Source organism: Halichoeres trimaculatus, unplaced genomic scaffold (genome assembly GCF_033239565.1).
Source record: "Halichoeres trimaculatus isolate MK-OKI-2021-1 unplaced genomic scaffold, fHalTri1.1 fHalTri1_scaffold_1, whole genome shotgun sequence".
Taxonomy (NCBI): domain Eukaryota; kingdom Metazoa; phylum Chordata; class Actinopteri; order Labriformes; family Labridae; genus Halichoeres; species Halichoeres trimaculatus.
This window is the reverse complement of record NW_027437179.1, coordinates 2,951,286-2,967,534: the sequence shown is the minus strand read 5'-3', so window position 1 is coordinate 2,967,534 and position 16,249 is coordinate 2,951,286. Positions and strand designations below refer to the sequence as shown.

General features: G+C 41.9%; 1 protein-coding gene across 1 annotated transcript; it reads right to left on the bottom strand.

Moving 5' to 3' along the window:
• Positions 1–12,097: 12,097 nt before the first annotated feature.
• LOC141804041 (uncharacterized) lies at positions 12,098–15,698 on the bottom strand. Its single transcript, XM_074688304.1, has 10 exons — positions 15,566–15,698; positions 14,846–14,996; positions 14,439–14,676; positions 14,025–14,304; positions 13,563–13,817; positions 13,283–13,469; positions 12,932–13,174; positions 12,656–12,827; positions 12,396–12,522; positions 12,098–12,172 (listed from the first exon to the last, which is right to left on the bottom strand). The coding sequence occupies exons 3-10, from the start codon at positions 14,468–14,470 to the stop codon at positions 12,098–12,100; spliced, it is 1,371 nt and encodes a 456-aa protein (XP_074544405.1). The 5' UTR covers positions 14,471–14,676; positions 14,846–14,996; positions 15,566–15,698.
• Positions 15,699–16,249: the final 551 nt, after the last annotated feature.

Here is a 16,249-nt window from a genome sequence, read left to right as displayed (position 1 = left end):
TATCATCACCAAAACCAGTAGGGTTCAAACTCTTGTTGTCATCAATTTGTCAGTAAATTTGAGAAGATATGGATAAAAACTTCAAGATGAATTATTTCTGATTGAAAAGTTTGGCTGGATGGTGGCGCTAGAGGACAGGTCAAGGTGTCATTATCAAGGGGTTATTTATGTATTCAACAAATAAACAAAGTTCCTGACACAAAAACTTGGTCAACTATTTTCTGTAAATCATTTTCTGGGAGCAAATATCCCTGGGGTCAGATTGACCCCAAGGGTAAAATTTGTGAGCAATATTTGAGGATGATAGGAGGGTAAATGAGTGAGCCTGATACCTTGGGCACTAATAAATGCTGCGTATATCCGTTGACATATATACACACTTTCTTCACAATTTATTGTTGTAATGTCAGTTTGGGACTGAAAAAACACACTGCTCTCTGAAAGTATATTTTAAAACTTCCCATGTTGCCACTAGGGCTGCGCATCGATAACCGGTTTTAATTTGGAACCGCGTCCGCAGTTAACCAATTCCTTGTAATTGCTGGTAAAATTCCATTTGCTAACACAGCCAATGAACACACCCCACGAGCAATGCACAGTGACATAATTCTATGTGCTTTTTGTTGTTGCGGCTAGACCTCTCAGTTGCAGAGTTGTCGCCGGCTCACGCCAAACGGTCAAAGGTGTTGCTATATTTCACCCAAAAAGACGATCAGGGAATATGCAACACTTGCAAAAAAGCCCTCTCAGCTAAAGGGGGTAACACTACCAACATGATCAAACACCTGGCAGGACAACATGGCATCAAACTCAAAGAATGCACCGTGTTTGAGATGCTTCGAAGACAGGAGGACAGTGTAGCCACAGCAGGTAAACTAGCTAGCTAGCCTGCTGACAGTTAGCCAGCTACGTTAGCTAAGTTTTTAGTCGTGGTATAAGGTTAATTTAGGGCCACTGTGTGTATCCAGCTCTCACTTATGAACACATTTTTTATCCATGTAATTTAGATGACCCGATTGTCAGACAGAATCAGGCTGCAGGTAGCCAGTCTGCAGCTGCAGGTACAGCAGAGGCCCCTCGTCCAACAGTTGCCCCGGCCCCCATCTTCAGTGAGGCAGGGAGGAAAATGCCAGAGGAAAGAGTTCAGGAGATCCACCGTCAACTCACTCGGTTCGTGGTGAAGCGTTTGCTCCCCTTCTGCCTGGTTGAAGACCCTGAGTTTTGGTAGGTTTATATATTTAGGACGTTAGTGGGATTGATTGCAGAACACTCATTGTTGTGGTTCCGAGAAAACTGTGTTGTTGATATCTGTAATGTTTATTCCGGCTCGTCACATTCAGCTATTAAATGATAAAACGGCTTTCCATAGTTGTTTGTCCTGTAGCTAAATGGGTTAATGTTAGTATCAGACGTAGTCAAGTTTCTTGTTAGCTAGCTAGCCTATTCTAATCAGCAGAGCTCTGTTTCATTCATCCCCTTCCTCACCTATACTTTCAGGAAGTACTCAGCTCTGCTCAATCCTAAGTAGTCCACCCCGAGCAGAGAGTGCATATCAAGCACATTCGTGCCTGCATGGTATGAGGTAGAGAAGAGCAACATGGTTGCAGAGCTGAAAGAGGTATCAAAAGCCGCCATCACAGCCGATGGTTGGACTTCTTTCAATCAGGATCACTATATCACAGTTACCCCACACTACATCAAAAATGGCTAGTGTAGAGAGAAAGTGCTCAAAACACAGGCTGTGTATGAGTCACAGACAGGGATGACTGTGGCAAGGGAAATGGCAAACATCCTGCAGGAGTTTGGTGTGAGAGGGAAGGTAGTGGCAGCGACAGTGGACAACGCGTCAAACATGGATGTGGCCATCAGAGAGCTAGCCATCATCAAACTGCCATGTTTTGCACACTCGCTGAATCTCGGAGCCAAGAAGCTGTACAACTGCAACCCCATCTCCTACTGGGCAGCAAGAATCCGGGAGGTGGTCGTGCGGATGAGGAAACACCATCTGGGGATGGTTGTCCTCAAGGAGAAGCAAAAACTCCTGAGTAAGAGCACATTTATCATGCATTGTTTAGCCCAGTTAGTCACCCCATTGTAAATTGTGTTAGTTAATGAAAATCGATGTTTAATGACTTGTACCTTTAGTATGTATTTAGTTAGTTAATAAGGAGGATGTGTGTATTTTTGCCTTTCAGAGCTGCCACAGCACATGCTCATTCTAGACTGTGAGACAAGATGGAACTCTCTTTTCTAAATGATGTAGAGATTCTGTGAACAGTTTCCCGCCATCCAAGCTGCAGCCATCGATCCACGGATCAGAAGGCCCATGGAGAGGGACAAGTACAGACACACACCAAAATCTCTCTCTCTCACTCACTCACTCACTCACTCACTCACACACACACAATCTTGTATATTCAGGTTTTAATTAAAATATTTTTTTGCCTATGTCACTCACAGGCTGGCGAGAATGGGCAATGACGACCTACGCAGAGCAGAGGACTTTGTGCATCTGATACGGAAGCACTACGCATCAACCTTGGCTGTCTCCAGTGAGAAGAATCCAACTTGTGGCCAAATCCTGCCAATCCTCCAAAAGTTGGAGGAGCACTACACTGTGACAGAAGACGACTCTCCATTTGTGAAGACTGCCAAGCGGAGCGTTTGGATTGATCTCTCTCAACACTACCAGGTACTTGTCGTTTATTTGCAGTATATGATGGTTAATCTTGAACACTGAATGACCAGTGATATATAGTAACATTAACCCCTCTATTTGTATTGTCTCTCCAATTTATGAAGGCTCCCGATCTCGTGGCATTCCTGGAGGAGGCCACCGCATTGGACCCCAGGTTCAAATCCAAACCCAGAGAGAATTCTGAGGCCATCTGGGACAGGACCCGGGCAGCAGCAGCAGCAGAAAACTCAGAGCCAGAAGCAGATCCAGTTGAGGTATTTGAAGTTGACATTCACTCTTACTATTGCACATTATCTTGATATCTATTGTGAAGCCTTTTCACACTGGCTCTGTGATTCATATGGTGAATCATTTCTCAAGCTGCCAGAGGACCAAGGGCAAGGAGAGACACCGGATGGGGATGAGGATCCTCCCTTCGTCTTCGAGGAGGGAGAAGAGAGAGAAGAGGAGGTAGACAAAGAGGATGAAGAAGAGGATGAAGATGTCGATGTAAGTTCAGCTCATAGCCCCCAACTTCAACAGTATGGCCAAGTTGTACAGAGGTTTTGTTTTGTGTGTTTGTGTGTTTCACTGTATGTTTTATGGATGGTTATGCTGTTTCATTCCAGGCACCTCCACCTGCAGTAAAGAGGAAGAAGACTGCCTTGGAGGAACTGTTTGAAGAAGAGGACTCTGAGCTTCTGTCCCTGCAAGGAACCATCCCCACTGTGTCCATGGCCGAGAGGGTGGAACAAGAGGTCAAGCTCTACAGCAGCCTGCCCTGCATCCCGTCCAAGAATGACGCTGCCCTGTGGTGGTGGGAAAAGAGAGACACTTTGCCGCTGCTGTCAGGGCTGGCTGCGACCTATCTCTGTGTCCAGGCGTCCTCTACCCCAAATGAGAGGGTCTTCTCCACAGCTGGAGACACATTAATTCCAGAAAGATCTAGCCTCCTTGCTGACAAAGCAGACCAGCTCATTTTTCTGAAAAAGAATGGTTAATTTTTTTCTCATTTCCTTTCACTGAACTGTTTGTTCTCACTTAATAATTCATGATGTTCGGATAGTTCTTATTTGATACATTATGACTGTTATGATTGATCTCAGTGATTGTAAAAAAAAAAAAAGTAGTGAACAGTTTGCAAAACATAAACAGTAGTGTTTACATGGGAGTTACAGTATCAGTATTATCTGACTGGATTAAACCAATTATCAGAGAGCCTGCTGAGCCTTTTTTCCAAAGTCATGCTGTTTGTGTATTTGTGTCTGCTCAGTTTGAGTTTGTTGTTTTGTTTTTTGTAGTCTTACCAACGAGCCAGAGAAATAGTGATTACTCCTCCGGAATCTGATATCTGACTCTGTGAATCTTCTGCAAAACCGTCCTTCTGTGTTTCTCATCAAAAGTGTTCATTTCTTTTTTTGCAATATTGAGAGCAAAGGATACTTTCGTTACACGTCTCTAACCTTGGCGAGGACAAAGGTGCTCTTTCCAGCATCATAATGATCATCAGCATCCTAATGAGACTGGGAGTCTTTGCCTCAGGTAAGGGCCTTGTTTCCACAGCCCCTGGGGGAGGTGGTTAATTTTTACCCTGGTTGCGATGTCCTCTGAATTGAACAAATTAATGAACCTTTATAGCGATGTCGTTTCACTGGGGAAATGAGTGAGTGGTTTGTGTGGAGCTTGAGAACCAGCCTACCCTGTAAATACACTAACTGGAGTGACCATGAGCACATACAGACACCATGATTATCAAATGTGAAATCAATGGAGCATGAACATGTTCTTTCTTTTGCACAACCTTCTGTTTTTGTCTCTTTGCTGGTGTGAAAGGCTGCAGAAATGTAACTGAGCCAAACTGCTGACCCATGAAGCTTCTAAATCCAACGAAACAGAGCATCACTTTCACTGACAGCCCACTTCATAGGCAGTATGAATTCAAATGCATTTGTTTAATAACATGTAAAAGGTTGGCTTAAGTTAAATACATTTGTAAAATCAGGCTCTTGACTAAATCTTATTTGGTTGTTTAGTATTCCCTGCTCCACGTATCTAGACATTAAATAGCAGCCGTAACTCCTGAGCTGTAAGCTGAACAAGTAGAGGACACTGACAGCTAATGATACTAGGCTTTCCCCCGGCGATGTATAATCTATATAATCTATATATATATAATCTATGCTGCAAGAATAACTCCAGAATAAACTGGCTTTAAGGGAAGAGTTTATGCCATATTGGAACAAAAGAGACAACAGTTAAACACAAATAAGGAAATAGAAAAGCAAATTAAGAAGGAAATGGTTTGGTCTGTCACATCAACGCTGCTGACAGCTGCAGTGATTTTCTTGCAGATGTGGTTTTTCTAACTATTTAACATCACCTTTCCGGCTGCCAAACGGAGCTTCCATTCTACCTCTGTTGCCATGCAGTCGACCTCCAGCACAGCCTCCTTTATCCAATTGTGCGTCTGTCCATGTGTAAATTCTGTGGGTTTGGTCAGCCGAACCTTGAATATTTGTATTGTATATCTCTTTTTAAACTTACTTTTTACTCCTGCTTTTAATACACTTTAATTAATACTCTATGTGCTCTTTGACTGCAACTGATGTAAGGTGATCTTGAGTGCTATGAAAGGGGCCCTGAAATAAGATGTATTATTATTATTATTGTCATTGAAATTTTGTCAGTTGTATGGTGTGGGGAATATCCATATTGGCTTAATTTATATCTAAATGCATTAGTGGATTATATCAAATATAATATTTTTATTCACATAATTGTAGCTGGTGTGTTTTTTAATATTAGCCACTGTTTATTCACAGGTTTAGAGCACTGTGAGCAAAAAGTTATTCTTTACTAATAAACAATTTAACTCTTTCTTGTCGCTGTTTTACTGACAGTCTCATTAAAAAATGGTTGCTAGGCGCTACCCAAGTAGCTGCCTGTTGCAGCAGCTCTCTCGTCTTTGTCCGTTTCTTGTCATTTTTTTCGTCTCTTTTTCGTAATCTTTGTATTTGGAGTGGATCATCACTTTGTATGGTTCATTGTCGGTCACGGACACCAAACTTTTTGTGGCTTCGGCGGTATTTTTTGACTACTTTTCTCCTGTGTTTGTCTGGAGATCCTACATGTAACCATGGCTGCATTGTTTACATGTGAAATTAGCTGTTAGCAGCCTGTAGCATGTAAATGCTAACTAGTGTAGGGCTTGATGATTTCCCTCGAGCTGAGGAGAAGGAGGTGAGGACGACGTGCTGGTTCGCGGATGTGAGCTGGGAGGTGACGACGTGGACCTGTCCTTCCATCCATCGTTGTTGGGAACGTTGGATCTAGCTCCGGGGGATGGATGAGCTAGCTGTGCTAACCCAGCGGCATCGTGCTGTTCACGGACGTGGCTGACGGAGCAGACATCGGACGCCGCGACACATCGGAGGAGCTTCGCCTGCTGTGAGCAGACAGGATCCAGGAGACAGAGACTGAACAGACTGCTGGGGAGGCTCAGTCCTGGACCCTGTGGAGGTGGAGACTGGCTGGGCTGGAGAGTGGTGGACGAGTGGTGGACGGGATGTCGTCATCTAATTTCTTATGGAACTTTTTGCACTTTCTATTCTCTTTCTTACTTTTGTTTTCTTAAATGCAGCGGTGACTCCTGAATTTCCCCTCGGGGATAAATAAAGTATTTTCTATTCTATTTTCTATTCTATTAGTCCCCGAAATAATCCGTGTATGGTTCGTTTTTTCATTATTCTGTTCAAAACAAAATCAGAAATGAAATAACAGACTTGTTTTTTTGTTTTTCTGTTTTAAAACCAAATGGAAAAACGGAATAAAAAAAAAAAAAAAAACAGAAAAACAAGTCAGTTTTTTCATTTTTGATTTTTCTCCTGTGTTTGTCTGGAGATCCTACATGTAACCATGGGTGCATTGTTTACATGTGAAATTAGCTGTTAGCAGCCTGTAGCATGTCAATGCTAACTAGTGTCAGGCTTGATGATTTCCCTCGCAGTGAGGAGGAGGAGGTGAGGACGACGTGCTGGTTCGCGGATGTGAGCTGGGAGGTGACGACGTGGACCTATCATTCCATCCATCGTTGTTGGGAACGTGGGATCTACCTCAGGTGGGATGGACGAGCTAGCCGTGCTGGCCCAGCAGCAGAGGGGCTGCCGGAGGGCAGAGTGGTATCGTGCTGTTCATGGACGTGGCTAACGGAGCTGACATCGGACGCCTGCGCCACATTGGAAGAGCTTCACCTGCTGTGGGCAGACAGGATCCAGGAGACAGAGACTGAACAGACTGCTGGGGAGGCTCAGTCCTGGACCCTGTGGAGGTGGAGACTGACTAGGTTGAAGAGTGGTGGACGGGCTGTCGTCATCTATTTTCTTGTGGACCTTTTTGCACTTACTATACACTTTGTTACTTTGTTTTCTTGTTTGCTGCTGTAACCCCTGAATTTCCCCTCAGGGATAAATAAAGTATTTTTCCATTTCTATTTCTGTTCGAATAGTTTCACAAATGTTACCATAAGAAGTAAGGAGATTTTACTTAATACTATCAAGGAAGTTTAACTTGATGTTATAGCAGGAAAATTTACTTAGAAATTTTTAGTGCAAATTGTTACAGGAATTTTTTAAAGTAAATCTTATGAGTTGTTTTTTTTAGTGTAGCTTGGTACATTATCGTAGTTTTAGTGTAAAGAAGCTAGATTTAACAGATACAGAACATAACTGGTAGCTAAGCTCACTACCTTTCCCTGTTGCTGGCCCAAACCTTTATATTTACCACATAGGATACACTGAGTGTTACCTGTTACAGGTGAAGACAGCTGGAATAACAAACTCTACAGTCATTGCTGCATCTACTCAAAAACATACAGAATCTGCCTTTTAAAACTACATTAAACTAAGATACAAGAATACCTAAATACACAAAACATGAATGTACTGCACAAGAGTCATGATGACCCATACATCATAAACTTGATCAGCTGATCTGCGTTCTGTAGGCTGAAAGATATGTGTGTTTCTCATAAATTGTGTGGGAAATTGTCTGTGACTTTTAATGATTTTTATTTCTGTAAGAAAGTAAAGCTGTTTATGCTGATATCTTTTTTTTTTTTTTTTTAATAAAGATGCAGTTACTTCATGAGTCGGATAAGGATAGTAATTGGGAATGGGGGGCAAACAAAGGACTTCCAAGTTCAGAGTGAGAGTTTTAAGTGCAAAACTTTATTAGCTCATGGAGAATAATAATATAAAGTTTGTTTTTTCTTTTACAGTTTTTCAGATTTTCTTGGGGAAAAATGATATACAGGTTTTTTTTAACAGTTTTCCAGATTTTCTTCTGTCTCAGTTTGCATTTTTGCCGACAAGTAGATAAAACAAAACGGCAAAAAGCTTCAGTGGAGAGGGAGTGGGGAAAGGGACAGTGACAGAAATAGTTCATAGGAAGTGAAGGAGATTTATTGGGCTCTGGATTATTTATTGAGAGGGAGATTGATTCTGATCACCCACGCTTCATCTTGTCAGTCACTATTATTGATTTGGTCTCAACTTTTTTAACCTTTTGCCTTTTTGTTTGTCATCCTGCCCACAGGCTTGTCATAAGTCTCAATCACATTTAGAGGGATGGATCAATGAAAGGAGTTCAGGCTGATATCGTTTCTTATTCGACACGCTGACTTGATGGATCTGCTGCTGTGGAGAAAGCCAACGGTGAAACTTTATCTAACAACAGATACCAGAATGAAGAGTTCACTTCTCTCAATACACAGGCTCATCTATCAAAGTGGTTGGAGGCTGGCCCTTATTTTTATGTGGGATGTGATCAATGATGATACATACTTGGAAACAGAAATAACATAGTTTTGGACAAAAGATTTCTTTGTAATCAATACAATTACAGTTTAACACCTCTGAGTAACGCAAAATCATTCAAATAAGATACACTTTCTGTAAAGTTTATAGTTAGAGCTGGTTCCTTTCTCCCTCCCTCTTCTTCTAACTCTAAATCTGAATATCCTTCTTAAGTTATCCACCATAGGCCCGTCTCTGAGTCCCTGAGACAGACAAGTACACAGTGAGCATGGGAAACAACCGCAAGAAACAGTAGAGACCTAGCTCTTAGCCTTCTCTGTGAAGATGCAACACTTGCTCTCCTGCCCTCCCCACCACTGCCGCCCCAGCTTCAAACCTGAGGGACACACTGCTTTTTATCGCTACTTTCAAGTTATAAATGGCTTATAAATACAACTTAATTTTGCTCAGCTGACTGTTTCAACATCCACAAACAACGTGGTCTCAACTGATCGTGTTTCAGGCAGCAAACTGTGTGTGACTGTGTAACGAACCAACCCTTAAAGTCCGTGTAAAGCAGAAACAAATTTGTGTTATTAGTTTGTCACAGCAAAGAAACATGTGTCATTAACCACTGAGCCAAATTTGAAAGTTTAAAAAAATTGTTTAGTATATAAAATTAGGTCTCAAAATCATGGAAAAACAAGCACTTCTCTCTGCTGTGAGACGCTGGGGGCGTGTCAGTTAGCAGCGCTGAAACCACGCCCACACGCGGGAGGGAGCCGCCTCCGTGTAACTGTGACGGTGACAGCTACACTGACAATGGAAGCTAGCGCTAGCAGCCTCATCGGACGGATCCAGCCCTACCTGTTTGAGCCATCAGAGCCAGAAACTGACTCTGAGTCAGACACTGATAAAGCTCAGCCTCGTTCCTCTCAGTCTCCAACAGAATGGTAAATTATTTCTCACATTTATGCAATTTAGAAAATCTGTATTACTGACTAATAACGTTGTAGCCTAGCCAAAAACAGGCTATCAATATGTAACTATGAGGAAATAAACACATTTTTACACTCCACCAGATACTTGTCTGGTCACAGATAAAAAAAAATACTATATATATATATATATATATAGCTTGCCTTTTCATTTATTACTATATTTTCTGCGTAAACCTTGTAAAAGTAGTATTAGTATGACTACTACTCAGTTACACTTATCTGTCTTCTGATTAATTTGTGGATTGCAGCATAGGCTGAGTAAGACAATATGCTTCAGCTGCTTAGGTTTTGTGGTAGCATGCATAATACAGAACTGACAACTGAAATTGTTAAGATTAGAGCGGGATTAAAATGTGCTTGTTGTGCAGGTGCACATGTGGAGAATGCAGAGCCATGCCCACAGAGGTGGAAAAATGTCTGCTGCAAGGAGCTCAATGCTGTATGTAAAGAAAACCTGTATAATTCAAATAATGAATACGTAACAAGCAGAATACTACATGTCTGGCAGTAAAACACCTATACTCCTATAGGTTCAGAATCAATGTCGAGAGCTGCCTGAAGAGCCAAGGTGCATGACTCTTCATCCAGGCCTTGAGCCAGTCTGCCTGAACATCTACTCCCTGCAGAATGCCCTGAACATTTATCAGGCAGACCATGGGCCACTGGAGGCAAAGGAAAGATCTGTGTAAGTTAGACAAAATATTTTTATTGATCTTCAATACCTATAAATTACACTGCTGTTGATCAAATGTCATGCCATTTAAAGACCAGTAAGGTTTAGTACCTGAGAATTAACGTGCACTGTCTTTACAATCATATTAGTGATGTCGACTAATGTATATAGCATATTTTATATACACTCCAAGCACACAAGTACTGCTTGACTAACTATTTGAATCCCTCATCTTCTCGGCCATATATCCACTCTCATGTAGAACAGATTGCTGGCACTAAAAACTTACTCATTCTGGAGCTGTTTTTCACATTGGTTTTTAAACATATCGAATCAAACATGTATATTTAAAGGTACAGACAAATGAAAAGCAAGTACATACAATAAAACAGTGTCAGTAGATTTTGTTGGTATTATTTAAATAAAAGAATGGAGCCCTTATAGCTGTACAGTGAGCAATGATAGAATTTAATTAAAAGTCAAAATAGTTAAGTCAAGAGCGACCTACCAACACCTTTGGACACAGCCTTGAGTTTTTAACAAACACATAATTCATAATTTTTAATCAGTAGATGATTATTCTTTCTGAAAATGTAGCTGTGTGGTCATGGATTGGCCATGGAAAACTGCTGTCCATTTTCTTGTCCACCCATTCAGCCAGTATGATGAGGGAGATGATAGTTTGATGAATGAAACTCATCTTGACGTCCCAAACTGTAAGACATGACAAAATGTGGAGGGGAATGCTGTTTTTAGTACATCAGTCAAACCAGATAGGTTCTGCTATAAAGACAACATATATTGATCATGTTTTATGAAAGACACCTGCACAGTGTCAAATTTGATTGCAGGACAACCTACCACAAACAAACCTAGATAAAAATATAAAAGTATCAAAAAAATCTTTTTTTCATTACAGGCGTGCTCGCTATCTGGCCTATAGGAGTTTTGTGTCGTGGTGCTGGGGATACCTCGGAAAGGACAACCGGGTTGTCATCCCGTCCTGTGTTGTCCTCCGTATACAGAAAGAGTACCCAGATGAAGAGGAGGAGTATACTGGTTTTAAACCCCCCATTTAAATATTGAGTTTGTATTTATATTGTTGTTTGTTCGTTTAAAAATGTACCCAATTTTATAATCTCATGTTTATAATGCACTTTTAATAAATTAATAATTGAGTAATCACATATTTGTATGTGTCACAACTTACTGATTTTAAAAGAGGCCAGTGGGGCTCTGGTCCTGGGATGAGCTGAGGCAGGCTTAGGCGGTATAAAAAGTATTACAGTATACTAAGATGTCTAGAAATTCTGACAGTATGGTTTTCACAACATCCTTTAGGGCTGCCACTGAGAGTCAAAAATTATTAACATCAGTCGCAGGCCTCTCCATTCAACTGAGATTCTTTTGTTAGAGCGTTTCTTTTTTTTCTCCTTTGTCAGTGGGTGTTCATTACAGTAACAGGATAAATTTTAACTGCTTCCTGAAAGATGTGTTTTATCATGGTTAAAATTAAAATTTGACTGTTTATTCAATGAGAAAATAAGTTGCTAGAAATTTGTAATAAATACCATACACTATGGAACAATGTCAGGAAGCTGTGAAGTTTTGAAAAAAAAAAAAATACTGCCCAAGCCAAGGCACAAGGTAAGTCACAGGAACAGTAGCTGCCACATGTACTGCGAGACCTGATACTGAGACCTGTACATAAGAAAAGGAAAAAAAAAAGGCAGGAATAAGAAAAAGACAGATCAGGCTGTCATCATGAACACTGCAACATACCTTGCGTGGCTGTGACTTACATGTTTGTGGGGTTAGACGGGCGTTGACTCACGTCCTGGGGCTGCCTCCACCCCATCTGGACAGATGAATCTGGACACATGGCTCTCAATTGCGTCTGCCCTCTCAGGTCGCTCATACTGTGAGCACAGGTACCCAGGGACAGCCACTGCCTTCATCTCTGCCACAAAGGGTGCAGGGTCATGGAGGACTTCATTAAAAAGGAGGTCCATAAGTTCAGTGACATATTCTAAAACAAAAGGAGAGAGCACAAAACAGAGCACATTGAGTAATTTATACTGTCTAAACTTGTGGCGTTATGAAAAAAAAACATAAATGTTGGTGTTTACAGCCTAGCTATTAAAACCTCGTCACTCAAGTGTTTTCAAAAAACTTGTCAGCTGGGTGAAAGGGTTTTAAATTATACACCTTATAGAGATGACAACTTTACCTGTAGTATAGCTTGTTTTCACCATGGACACAACATGTTCCCCTCTTTTGGCCTTGGGGAATTTTATTTGGAACCGCAGTTCTCCTGAAGCAGTCCTTGCTTGGCTACGTCCAGAATTCTCGTTGAAATGCAGTGCAGCCAGGTAAAGCCTGACAAAAGAAGGATTTGTATTTGATTACTCCAAGAACATTTCAAATACCACAGACACTACTGTAGACATAAATGTAATGTATTTACTTGTATCACGCACAGTTACACTTGCACAATATTGACACAGTTTACCTGCAGAGCATTCCAAGGTATGAGAAGGCCACATTTTTGGGTGCGAAGCGCAGAATCACACTGTGGAACCCCTCCAAGGCAGATGTTTGATAAAGAGGGCTCAGCTTCTTTACATCACTCAGAACGCGCTTGTTCATGAGCACCTTCTCCAGCCTGTAGGTTGGCTTTGTAGCTGGAGGAGGCAAAGTTGCAAACGTGTTAATTAGTGTATAGCTGCCCACAACATTTTAGAGTAGCAGAAGTAAAATACATAAGTGCTGTTGAATAATGGCATACCAGGCTTCAGCCACTTCTTCTTATCATTGGAAGGGGCGTGGAGGCACTCAGGGAACAGTGGGTTTTCGTGAACATGCACATTTTGGATGTGGTTTAAAAGTGATGTCCACTTTGCCACTGTTACCTCTCCGCTCGGTGAACCACATGCTGACCAGTAGAGGTGATTTTTTATACTTTTTTGCCATAATTTCACCTTGTGGCAGTCCTTCTCCTTGGAGATGGCATCCACCTTCTTGGTGAGGGCTGGGAACAATTTGAAAAAAATGTAAGAGTTTTCATACTGTGGGTGTTTAGTTTTTACAGGATTAGCAGTCATACAAATAACAAAATACATGTTCCATATTATCTCACCTTTACATAAATGCCACACATCGTAAAAGTGGTCAATGTTTGGTCTCTGTTCCCGAATGAACTTTTGGACCTGTGTGTGTCGGTCTGTCACCAAGCAAGCCACTTTGACACCACATTCCTCGAGGAAAACCAGACTCCGGCTCAGCCCTTCCTTTTCCATGCGGACACTGTTTCCCACTTCATTGCTCTGTTGATCATAAACAGACATAACAAATTTACTTCATTAAAAAATAACAAGTGTTAAGAAAATCATCTACTTAGTCTTAAAATATCTATTTACCTGTACAAGTTGGATATCAACAACTTTGTTTGTTTGAAGATCCATCAAGGAATATGAGCCATACTTTGCACAATGGCCTGGACTATCAGCACGCATGTCACCAGCAAGAGATACAGTTTCCCTCTGTTTGAGTTCCTCAAGCTGGGCAGTCTGGTGTGATCGCCATTTATGCAGCACCGAAGCCAGAATGTAGTTACGCACATGATTACGGTGTGTCATTCTTGAGAAGGTTCTCATGTGCATTGCATTCAGCACCTGTAATGTAAAATCGGAGTAATTAGTTACAATCAAACAGTGTTCTCAACATGCACTACATCTTTCGGTAGCACTGAGGGATGAACTGGCCCTAGAAACGGAAATGTGAGTAGAGCAACATTTTAGCATCAGAAAAAACTGTGGGAGAAGCACAAATGTATGTATGGAAAAGTTGACTTTTTAGATTATTTCATTGTTGTAACAAACCTTGTTAGTCTGGATGAAAGAAGAGCCTGTGTAGTATACAGCGGCTGACAGGTGCAGATTGCCAGCTGGACAGCTGCCCAGAAGTGGTTGACTCTTCCATTTTCTGCTGAAGAAGCAACTTTGGTGGAGGCACGTCTGGGTCACAGAAAGGAACGTTCCTTTCACAAATGTCTCTACCTTGCACACTGTTGAGCAGTTGGGGCAGATTTTAAACAGCTCAAGCAGACACTCCTCATACACCAAATACTTCACCATGTCTTGCACTGGCTTGTTTGGTGCTCTGTTGACAAAGAAAACCACAGGCAGTTGTTACAATGTCAGCACATAAATGCTGATGTGAGAATATATATGTTGACAAATTCATTGCTAATATGTAAAGTTAGTAAGGATTTATAACTAGAAAAGTTAACTCACTGTTCACTGGTGGTGTCGACTGAGTCAGACATGGGGAGGTAGCTGGAGTCATCAGGATCTACAAAGCTCAAACTGGGTTCAGACTCCTGAATAGATGGAAACTCCAAGTGAGGACGCTTTGCTGCTGGGTTCTCAGGTACGGCTTTCCGTTTAAGTGGTGTTGAGGATTGTGTTGGAAGAAACTGGAATGTTGCGTCACCCACAGCAACACTCCTAGTAGATACTGTAGCCTGAGAACCTGGAATATATATATATATAAATATATATATGATAGTGTATGGCAGTAATGTGATAATCAATCAGTGTTTCTTCCATTCTTTTAACTATTATGCTGTTTATACCTGGAATATGGCAACACCCCAGACATTTGAAAAGTCAAACTAAGAACCTAAGAACGTGATACATACCTGTACTGTTGCTGTTGACAAGTGTTCTTTTGGACAGTTGTGTGGACACGGTCCTTTTCCCCACAAAGTGATCCGTTTGACATCCAACTTCCCTTGTGTCTTTCTTCTCAAGAACACACTGGCACGCTGCCTCTCTTGTGGTTGGAGGAGGCTTTGCCAAAACAGACAACAGTAAAAGTTACATGTCTTATAAATCATAGCATCATGGGCTGACATAACAAGTGTTTCTCACAGAACAGAAAGACAACAAACATATGTGATCTTTGGAGTAACTTTAGTTTTGAATAAACTGAAACATGTATGCTGCATGCACACAGAAAATGACAACTGACGCATTGCCTCCGTATGAGCCAGCTGCTCCCTTCTCTCAGTATAAAAACAACCAACGTCCCGGAAAAAGAAATGCGCTAACGGCGCTCATTTCTGGTGTCCCTCATCCATGTTCAACGTCACACTCAAACGGAAAATCCCAGTCTACACATAATCCCTTGTCATAGCTATATTGGTGCGCATAAAATATTACCATCGGATTACCACAGTGTTTTCAGATGGACTCAGCCCAGAGAACGAGGCTCAATCATGCCGTGTGACATACAGGGACACTTGCTAACATTACATGGGTGTGATCCGCGATGTATAATCACTCTCAGGATTTGTACCTTCAGCAAAATGCGTTTAATTGCTCAAATTTAAATATTAGTAACATAAGCACATACTTACACTCTCTGGCGGGCACGTAATGCCAGTGGCGGAGAAGATAGCACCTGCTGTAGGCGGGATGCAGAGGGTCCGCGACGGGCACGTAATGCCGGTGGCCGCGGTGGTGGCACCTGCTGTTGGCGGGATGGGAGGATCCAGGCATTGAAGAGTCGGTTCAGCCCCACTGACCAGCGTCAGCGGACTCTTCAGAAACCCAGACTTTACCTGCTGATAGTTGCTGTAACTATCAGGGGTAAAGTGGACACTGCAGAGACGGGTGTTGGTGGTGATTTTGAACTCGCCACAGGAGCTCCTCTTCACAAAATCGATCCACCGTTTCCTTACTTTTTCATCCGTAGGGAACTTAAATAAGCTAACCGAGCCGTTACCCTGCACACTGTGGCATCCAGGAAAGATGCACGAGCGACGTGGAGGTGACATGTCTGATTAGCTAGCTGCAAACTGTGTAAATTGTAAGAGATGCTATCCAAAACTCAAGTACGAGCGGGAAGACCGCCGATGCTAATGCGCCGAACGTATTTATACCGCTTCTGCATCAGGGGCGGGTTTATGCTAATGATGGCCGCGTTACGTAACGCGGCTAGCCTTTCTGACCCGCCCATTAAATCCTGGAAACTGAAACTCTGAAATAAGTTCGTGAAGCCTAGCTCCACAATTAGACTCTAAATGCTGGAATGGCTTTTA